Source organism: Helianthus annuus, chromosome 17, assembly GCF_002127325.2.
Source record: "Helianthus annuus cultivar XRQ/B chromosome 17, HanXRQr2.0-SUNRISE, whole genome shotgun sequence".
NCBI classification, from domain to species: Eukaryota; Viridiplantae; Streptophyta; class Magnoliopsida; order Asterales; family Asteraceae; genus Helianthus; species Helianthus annuus.
Window position 1 is genome coordinate 133,868,337 of NC_035449.2, and position 10,795 is coordinate 133,879,131.

The 10,795-nt window shown below is 42.6% G+C and overlaps 1 protein-coding gene across 1 annotated transcript; it reads right to left on the reverse strand.

Moving 5' to 3' along the window:
* Positions 1-1,164: 1,164 nt before the first annotated feature.
* Positions 1,165-3,912, reverse strand: LOC110925001. Its single transcript, XM_022168974.1, has one exon. It carries the CDS (start codon positions 3,910-3,912, stop codon positions 1,165-1,167), a length of 2,748 nt encoding a protein of 915 aa, XP_022024666.1.
* Positions 3,913-10,795: the final 6,883 nt, after the last annotated feature.

A 10,795-nucleotide genomic window follows, 5' to 3' on the forward strand; every position in this document is an offset into this window, starting at 1 on the left:
TGCGGGGCAGAGGAGTAGTCATGGTATTGTTCTCTTTTCTTAACTTAGGCTTCTTTTTTGCTAGAACCAATTTCTCATCTGTTTCTTTTGCTTTAGATGGCCAACTCCATCCTAAATGCTGGTGAACTGGACGGAGCTGTTACTGCTCTAATAGATGCTTCTCGCGCGGTTGGTCACCGTGGAGGTTATATGGAGTGTGCGCAGCATGTCGAAGAGGTGTTTGGTCAGGAGTTTGACACTAGTCACTGTTCAGTGACTAATGAAGCTGATGCCGAGTTGGCTTGCGCTGAGAATGCTTAATCATCTATCATTGCCTGTGATGGACCTGGTCGCAAAGGCTCTAGAGCGTGACCACTGGTGCCAGCGTCTAAAGGCCATTCTTGACCCCCCAGAAACTGTTGAATTATCTGATGAAGAGGAGGCGGCGGGCAATGATGGTGATGGTGATGGCCAACATGATGGTGATGATGGTGAAGGAGATGGTGATGACCATGAATAGATAGGGTTGGTAGGCTTTGTGCCTTGTAACTTTATTTTTGGATGTTACATGTAGCTGTTTGCGCGGTTGCACTTGTTTTGTCTTGGACTGATGATGTTATGTTAATTTTGCCATGTAATCGTTGCGCGGTTGCGCTTGTTTAATATAATCTTTATGTTTGCTTTTCCTTTGTCCAATTACAATTATTGCACTGTTATTAGAAACTTTGGTTAAGTTAGCACGAATAAATGTAAGTGTGGCTCTTGTGCGAGTGTAACTGCCCGGTCTCGCGCTGTGTTCGCGGAGGATCTTGGATGCGTAACTCAAGAGATCGTAATTTACTGTAGTGTTTTCATGCTAATTAAAAGTTTAACATGCATTTGTAACGTAGAAGTCATCACGATAAAAGAAAACATAAGGCATATGCTTTCATTCAATAAGAAACAGGTGCTTAGGCCAACATACATCGCAAACAAGTAGGGCGTTTAGCAAACATAGGAAATTACACAGGCGCATGGCCAACATGAGAGAGTTAGGGCGCAAGGCTGAGAGTCATTAAATATAACACTTGCGCAGTTGTTGCGCGTTCCACGTGCGCGGGATGATGTATCCATCCAGAGTGCGCAACTTGTAAGCCCCTTTCCCTAGCACCTCGTGTATTAGGTATGGGCCTTCCCATTTAGGTGCTAGCTTTCCTGGCCGTTCAGCATTTGAAGCTTCATTGTCCCTAAAGACATATTCTCCTGGAATGAAGGTACAGATGCGCACTCTCGCATTGTAGTACCTTTCCAGTTGTGTCTTATACTTGGCTTCTTTAATTCGCGCAATAATCGCGCCTTAAGCAAACCCAAGTCAAGACGACGCTCCGCCTCATTATCGATAGTGTTGACTGCTGTCAGGCGCGGCGAGGGCAGGCCGATTTCAGCTGAGATAACCGCCTCCGAGCCATAGACTAGGCTGAAAGGAGTTTCGCCAGTGCTTGTTTTCGGCATGGTTCGATGAGCCCACGGGATGCTTGGGAGCTTATCTACCCAGCCTCTTCTCTTCGTGCCCAGTCGGGCTTTTATCCGTTCAACGATGCTCTTGTTCACACTTTCGACTTGTCCGTTGCCCTGAGGATGTGCAACAGATGAGAAAGTGTGTTCGATGCTTATCTCTTTCAACCACTTTTGGAGGTCTTCAGAAGCAAAGTTGGTGTCTTTGTCTGTTACAATTTTAAGTGGGAGGCCAAACCTGCAAATGATGTGCTCCCAAATGAACTTGCGCACGATCATTGCAGTAGTTGAGGCTAGTGCTTTGGCCTCCACCCATTTTGTGAAGTAATCGACGGCAACGATTATAAACTTAACAGCGCCAGGAGCATCCGGGAAGGGTCCCATCATATCAATTCCCCACTGCTGGAAAGGCCAGGCAGTGGATACCGGTATAAGATCGTTTCTTGGGCGCAAGGTTTTTGGAGAATGTCGCTGACAGGAGTCACATTTGCGCAGCTCCTTCAGGGCGTCGACGTGCATCCCTGGCCAATAGTATCCATCGTTCATAATCTTCACGACAACCATGCGTGGGCCTACATGGATGCCACAGATTCCTTCGTGGATCTCCCTAATCAGATAGTTCGCGTTTTGGGGATCCACGCAACGCAACAGTGGCCCGAGGAAGGACTTTCGGTATAAGATACCACCATTCATTTCATAATGCAGGGCCTTGTTTTGAATCTTCCTTGCTTCTGCTTTGCTTTCCGGGAGTATTCCTTCTTGCAGATATTGAATTATAGGGGTCATCCAAGATGGCTGCCCTACTTCGATCACATTTACCTGGCGTAACAGAACGGATGGATTTTTGAGTACTTCAATCCTTACATCTTTGGCGAGATGTTGAAAGGAAGTTGAAGCGAGCTTGCTTAAAGCGTCTGCTGGTTTGTTCTCGGAGCGGTTGATGTGAACTACCTTGTAAGATTTGAACTGTTTAAGCAACTCTTTTGCTTGATCTAAATACAGGGCCATAACTTCACCCTTTGCATCGTATAGACCGTTGATTTGGCTGGCGATCAAGAGTGAATCAACACGCACTTGCAGATTTTTAGCTCCCATTTTTATGGCGAGACGCAAGCCTGCCAAGAATGCCTCGTATTTTGCCTCATTGTTGGTGTTCTTGAAATCCAACTTGATGGCGTATGTAAATTCATGCTTTTCGGGCCTCACAAGGCGCAACCCAGCTCCTGCGCCATCCTCATTTGAGGCCCCATCAGTGTACAACAACCATAACTCATTAGACGTGTCCTTCACGGGAGTCTCAACAATCTTGCAATCCTTGATTTTTTCTACTGGGACTTCTGTAATAAATTCCGCAAGGACTTGACCCTTGATGGCTGGGCGCGGCCTGTACAAGATGTTGTGAACCCCCAGCTCGATCGCCCACTTCGCTAACCGCCCTGATGTTTCTGGCTTTTGTAAAATAGTGCCGATGTGAAAGTTGGTGAGTATTATTATCACATGCCCTGTAAAGTATTTGCGCAGTCTTCTAAAGGCGTGTAGCAACGCAAGTACCAATTTTTCCATTGTTGAATATCTCGTTTCTGGATCGGTAAGCACCCTACTGACATAATAAATTGGAGTCTGTACTCTGTTTCTCTCCACAAGTAATACCGACCATACCGCCTTATCCGAAGAAGATAAGTACAGTATGAGTGGTTCTTTTTCGAACGACGCGGTCAGAGTACGGAGCTTTATCAAACATTCTTTCATCTGCTGAAATGCGGTTTCAGCTTCGGGCGTCCATTTGAACTCTTGTTTCTTTACGCAGTTGCGCAAGGTGCTGATAAAAGGATATGACTTTGCAGCGTGGTTTGATAGAAAACGGTTGAGCGTGGCTAAACAGCCGGCCAATCGTTGCATTTTTTTGATTGTTCGAGGCGACGACATCCGTTCTATGGCTTGAACTTTTTCTGGATTAACCTTAAAGCCGCCATTTGTGACTATGAAGCCCAAGAATTTCCCTTCTTCCATACCAAAAGAACATTTGGCAGGATTCAACTTCATGTTCACACTTCTCAATGAGTTGAAGGTTTTCTCAATGTCTTTTAACATTTGGTCCTCTTCGGGACTCTTGATTACCAGATCATCGATGTAAACCTCGATGTGTTTTCTGATATCTTCAGCGAAGATTTTATCCATCAGGCGCTGATATGTTGCGCCGGCATTCTTGAGGCCGAACGGCATCTTTGTATAGCAGAAAATCCCAAGATCAGTGCGAAAAGCTGTCTTGTCTTCGTCCTCAAGCTTCATTTGAACCTGATGATACCCCTTGTAACAATCCAAGAAGCATTTCCATCTGTATGGTGCGAGAGAGTCTATCTTTTTGTCGATCTCAGCAAGGAGTAGCAGTCTTTGGGGCATGCCTTGTTGAGGTTGGTATAATCGACGCACATTCTCCATCCTCCATTTGACTTCTCCACCATTACGGGGTTTGCCACCCAACTCTGATAGCGCACCTCTCTCAAGATTCCTGCTTTTAGCAGTTCACACACTTGCTCATTCATCGCTTTAGTCTTATCCGCCCCTAAGCTGCGTCTTCTTTTCACTTTTGGTTCGACGGAGGGATAAGTGTTCAGACAATGTTCAGTGACATCGCGCGGGACACCGGTCATGTCTGCCGGAGTCCAGGCGAAAATGTCCATGTTCCTGAACAAGAGTTGTTTGAGGTGCGTTCTGATGTTTGGTGAGATTGCGTGGCCTATCGTCACCATTTGCTCTGGGTACTTTCGGCTTAAAACCCACTTTTCTGGTTCAGTTGTTTAAACCTTCGCCGCTTTGGTTGGGCGCATCTCTTCTGTTGACATTACTGCCTTCTTTCCATAGATAATTGCCACCTCCGTCTCAGTTGGAAACCCGATGGCTGAGTGGGGTGTGGAAGTTACCATGTTTAATTCGCCTTGGGTTTCTCTCCCAATCAACACATCATGCCTTGATTTGACAGGCATTACCATGAAATTCACATTTGTTGTTCTTGAATGCTTTCCGTCAGAGAATGTGACGGGAAAGTTAATTTGGCCTAGTGGGAATACCATTTCGTTACAGAAGCCTGACAGAGGGTAGTAGACTGGCTCGAGTCTCGCTTTATCTTCATCGTCGAACTGGTTAAAGCATTGCTCATAGATGATGTCTAATGTACTTCCTGGGTCAATAAAGATGTACTCTGTTTCCTAATGACCAACAATACCGGTAATAACAACGGGGCGAGTTGCGCGAGGGCCCCCGCGTACTACCGGGAAAATGACTTGTTGTTCTTGCAAAGATGGCTCATACGGGCACTTGCCTTTTTCTCTTGCGCTGTATCTCGGTCCGTTGACCATATGTGTCTCCAGGCACCGGACTTTCTTGTGATTCCCGTCGTCATGGCGCTGGATCTAGCGCGTTTCTTTGCGCACGTTTTTCACCAGGTGGCCTAACTTTCCGCTCTTTAGCTCTTTCTCGATCTCTTGACGTAAGCTGATACAATCATCTGTGAGATGGCCTGTATCCTTGTGGAAATCACAGTACAGGTTCGGGTCTTGCCCTTTCTTGTTCGTCATAGGCCTTGGAGCCTTGAAGTCATGGTTCTCTGTCATTAGCACCTCTTTTGGTGTTTTTATGAGCGGAGTCTAGTGTTTTTCTTGGTTATCATCCCTGACTGCTTTTCGATACCCAATTCTGTCAATTGTCTCTCGCGCGTCTTCTCTGTAGCGCGGTCTATCGTCGTAACCTCTCGCTTTTCCGGATTTCCAGTCTTGACTTTTTTTTGTTGCGCTTGTTGTTGTCTTGCGAGCTTCCTTTGGAGAAGCGATCTTCAGTATAAGAGTTCTTATTACCGGCCAACGACTCTTCAGTTTGCGCAACTTTTTTCGCAGCTTCCATGAGCTTATCCCATTCTTTGGGCATTCCATCTTTTCCGGTGATAGTTTTGATGAGGCTATCATAGCGAATGGCCTTCTTAAAAATGAGCGCACATGAGTTGCTCGCTTACACCGCCAATCTCCAAACATTCTTTGTTAAAGCGAGTGATGAAGTCTTCTAATCCCTCGTTCTCTCTTCGCCAGATGTCTGTTACCTCGGCTGTGTCGCGCTGGTAACGTCTTTGTTGGCTGAAATGGTTGACAAACTGTGTTCTGAAATCAACCCATGAGCTAATTTTTCCAGGCGGAAGGCTGTCGAACCAGGCGCGAGCAGCCCCCGTAAACGTCTGGATAAACAAGTGACACCACATTGGCATATTCCAACCTCCCATAATGCCAACACTTGTGAATACTCTAACATGATCGTCTGGATCAGTTAGGCCGTTGAATTTCCCGACTGTCGGAGGCAATTTTTCTTTTGTCAATGGGGCTAAAGAAATCTTCGGAATCAACTTTGAGTGTTCTGCAGCTTCAGCCGGCCTGTAGGAAAGGCTGAAGTCTCGTTCTGCTTCTTCGCTATATGCGATGCGCTGTCTTGACTTGTAATACTCATAATTCCTCTGCAAGAAATTGAAAACTGAGGAAACTTCGTCGTCTTGCCATGTTGGGTCGTTGGGGTCTGTATCGTCCCATTAATTGTTCAGGTTGCGCGCTCCAAGTCTGGTGTGAACTGGTCCTCTTTGGACGTTTGACGGGTAGTCATAATAGCTTTCTGTCTCTCCCCGTGTATCGCGTGTGTCATGCACGCTTGGTCTTCGTAGGGGAGGAGGCCTGGTCATTCTTCCCTATAGGATTTGCTGCGGGGGTATCTGGCGTGTTGGGATTGAACCCTGCCAAAGGAACAGATAATAAAAGCCAAAACTAGATCAGAGAGCAGAGGATCCAGAATAAGCAGATGTTATGCATGCAAATCTCTCCCCTTGAAAGTGGTTTCAACATCTGCTGACCTCCTATCTGCCGATCATGCAAACTGCTGACCTACAACTGCTGATCAAGTCAAAGACTGTTGAAGAACTAAAGCTCTGCTGCTCAATCTACTGCATTGTTTCAGGCACTGCTGATCATGACAAGTACTGCTGGGTTCACCGCAGTGGAAGGATGCAGCAGCTGTTTATGTTTACTCTATGTAATGAACTGTAACATTAGTAGTTAGTATAGCAGTGTTTGTATAGGTCAGTTGTTAAGAGTTTGTTAGGAGGTTAGATGTCACTTTCATGGTGATGTCAGCTTTGATGCTCAGTAGTTTGCTAGTGCCTATAAATAGAACAGTGCTCTGTACTGTTCTGTTTAGCTCCATCTTCTTCCTACACGAACAAATACTGAGCTCGGGCTGAGGGGGAGTTTGTGAATCATACATGCATTGTAATCAGAGTTTAAAATAAATTTAATCATTTGTATCTGTGTTGAAAATGTATGATTGAAAGCATTTCTTCTGTTTGATTGTGAAAAGTTTGCTTCCATTTAATTTCCGCTGCACAACTCATTCATAAATCCATCTTAATTCAAACACAAATCACAATCAATCCAAACTCAGATCCTAACAATTGGTATCAGAGCTTGGACAGTCAAATTTGATTTAACAATCATTGTTGGTGCACTACATCTGCTGATTACGTCTTGTATCGAGTCATTGTCTTAGAACGTTAGATCTGGGCTCGAAATACGAGAAATAGTGAGATTGTATAGGTTTTAGATAGTTGGGTCGCTCTTAGAGTCAAATTTAGGTTCATGGATCGCTCATTGGACCATTAAGAGTTTGGACCGCTCGAGCGGACATGTTTGGACCGCTCGAACGGCAAACCAGCTTGGACCGCTAATATGGCTTGTGTGTTGGACCGCTTTAGTGTCAACAACATGGACCGCTCATTGGACCATGTCCAATAAGCGGTCCCAGCACTCTATATATAGTCCAAAAGGCGATCTCAGTTAGAACGTGGGGTGGAAATCGTACCGAAGTCCTGCCGGTGTGACGTTTGAGCTGTAAACGTTTGAAATCAATAAACAAGTAGTTAAAAGTGATTTGCCTGCTGTTTCTACCTTAGTTTCTTGTTATTCCGCACCTGAAATCAAGGAGAAAGCCTCTGAACGACTCATTTGGGTCATCACACGATCCTACAATTGGTATCAGAGCTCAGGAGGAGGTTCTCTGCAGAAATCAGCTGGTTTTCGTCACTTTTTCTTACTTCTACACCTTCTTTTTCTGATTCGGGAAGATTTCACGGTCGAAATTCGTTCAAAATCTCAGGGATTGTGCAAAATAGTACCGTGACAAATCCTGGAAAGTTTCGGATCAAAATTAAAAGTTTAACTGGGTGAAATGTGGATTTAATTATGGACCGCTCGATCGGACTACTCTGAAATCGCTTATCCGGACCAAATCAAGGATCGCTCTTCTGGTCGGACCGCTTATTTGACGTATTTAGATCGCTTATTCGGACCACTTGAACCGCTTATTAGACATTGTTCTGGATCGCTTTTTGGATCAATCCTGAACCGCTTATTTGTACGTATTCAGGGTCGCTTATTTGGTCGATTGCATCGCTCATCCGGACAACTTCTCGAACCGCTCATCTGGACGAACTTGGTTCGCTTATTCGTCACAGTGTTTAAAAAACGTGTTATCGAATCATGGATTTAAATCTCGTTAACAGGACTCAAGAAACACTTGATAGAATAATAATATTAAAGAATGATTTTGATTCATTTTCAGGTTTTCCAGGAGAAAGTACAAGAAGTGTCATTGAGAGATACAAACATCTTGTTCGTTCAATGTCTGATCTGAATCTTACAAAAGAACCAAAGGAGTGGGTTGAAAAATTTATCAGTGCGTTACCGAAAGAAGAATGGGAAGATTATGTCCTGAACTTGAAAAGTTCTAGAGAATTTTCTCAACTGACAATTACTCCACTCATTAAAAGGATTGAAGAACAGATGGAGATCAAAGATAAGAAAAGGAAAGAAAAGATTGTAAAAGTCAAAGAATCTGGGAAGAATGAATCGTCAAGGTCTGCTTCAGTATGTTCAAAGTGTCATAACTTCAAGACAGTCAATGACAAACTTGTGAAGGATGCAGAAAGTTTGACATCTGAAGTCAAAAAGTTGAAACACGAGAAGCATACTGCTGAAAAACAGATTCTTATAGTTCAGAGTATTTGTGAGAAGCTGAAAGCTGAAAATGTTATACTGTTGGATAGTGTGAACAGTTTGACATTAGAGAACAAAGGTTTGAAAGAAAATGAAAAGGTTTTTGAAAACAAACAGAAATCATCTGAAAATGAAGATTTCTGGATAAAATTGGAAAACAAAAACCTAAAAGCGAATGAATCAAAATTTCAGGAACAGATGAAAGTTTTGATGAATGAAAAATCTGTTCTTGAAAATTTGAAGATTGAGAATGAGAAAACTATCAAGTCTCATTTTGGGAGAATATCTCAGCTTGAAAGTGAAGCTGAGAATTCGAGGAACAAAATTGATGAACTTGAGAAGAAATTGAAAGGTTTTGTGACTAAATCTGACAGTTTGAGTTTTCCCTGTCCAAAACCACTCAATTCTATGCCGATAAGTGAAAAGATTGAAGATTGTGATGAGAAAACTGATGATGAAAATGAGGAATTTTATTCAGCAGATGAATCTGAGACAAAATCTGATGCTGAAATTAAGAAAAAGGAGAAATTTTTGAAGTTAAAAGAAAAATTTCAGAAAACTGTTTTACACTCGACTGAAAAGGGAGAATGCTCTAAGCAGAAACCTGTGAAGAAGATTGTAAAACAGAAACAAAAGATTAAAAATGGAGAAAAAATCTCATCAGTTCAATCATCCAATCACAATCAAAAATCAAAAGATTTAAAACTTAAAAATTCAAAAATTGCTGGGTGCAGGACAGATCATAGTGCTTCAAAGTCAAATACAGCAAAGGTGAGGAAGGAATATCACCAAGCCAAACAATGCTTTGATCTGAGCATTTGGACTAAAAATGGTGATAGGTACGATAACAGAATGTGTTATAGTTGTGGATATCACGGACACATTGCTGTTAACTGCCGATATTGGAGATATGAGACCAGGAGGTGCTATAACTGCAACATCAAAGGTCATATTGCCCGAGATTGCCCGAGAAGATCAATGGGAAGATCAAGGGTTAGGTCTCAGAAAGTGGCAGGAATTCCAGTCAAGGTCAAGCCCGAAGAACTAAAAGTTCGAGAACCAAAAGTTCAACAACCGAAAGTTCTAGAGACGAAAGTTAAACTTTCACATGGGCAGAAAGACCGACTGAGGAAGAAGAGGAAGAAAGCGAGAGAATATCTCGAGAAGATTTTGTCCTCGGATTCACCAAATAGAAAGAGTAAAAGTTCTGATGAATCAATTTCCTCGATTGCAAAGTCTAGCAAGACAGATTCATCAGATACAAATCTGAGGACTAAAGAGGAAAAGAAGAAAAAGGAAAAGGTCGGCGATGAATCTGACAGATCAAAGTCGGACAAGCCACCTGCAGGCAATGATTCTGGTATGGTAAAACCAGAGGAGCCATTGGTTGAGGTAAAAGTTGAGAATTCTAGTTTAGCAATGGATGATGCAAATTTTCCACCATTGTTGAGCAAGAATTCAAAATCACCCAAGGTCAGTCAGGCTTGGGTGAAATTGTTTAAATAGAAAAACCTGACTTGCCGGAGATCCCAAGAGGGTATCGTGGATCATGAATCGGCACATTTCTTGAGAAATTTCACTTTGGTGATTTTTCGCCTCGTACGTGGTAAATCAGGGACATTAATTTGTACTTGATTTTCTACTGATGGATTATGATCAAACTGGAAATGTTAAATCTTTAAAATGTTTGAAGAAAACAAGATGATGAGATAACCCCGAATCTACAAATGGTTTGAACACAAACTAATTTTTCCGGAAAAACCATTTTGATTGAAACAAACTTAAGTGTTTTGAAATCACAATGGGAAAATAGTTTGTTGTGAGGGGGAGTTCTGATTGTTTTTGCACGAGAATGGTGAATTGAGGTAATTCACATAATGTTGTCAAATTTTTGTATAGTTTGCTTTTCAATTTTTCCTCAGAAAATCAAAATTGAAACATATTTTGATTTTAGGGGGAGTAATAAAATTTTGAAAAATTTAAAAAAATTGAAAAATGAAAATGAGTTTTGTTGCAAAAAGAGGAGATGATAGTACATCGGTGGACTATCACAGCATGCTAGAGATTTGTAAAGACAAAATTGTTTTTAAACAAGTCTTACTAATGATGTGTCAGTAGGCTTCACACAGTTAGTAAATTGTATTCGAGATATAAACATAAAATCAAAACTTACTTATTTTGTGGGGAACACTACTTGGATATATAGGTAACCCCTGAAATCTCGTTTGAAAGGTTTCTTATTC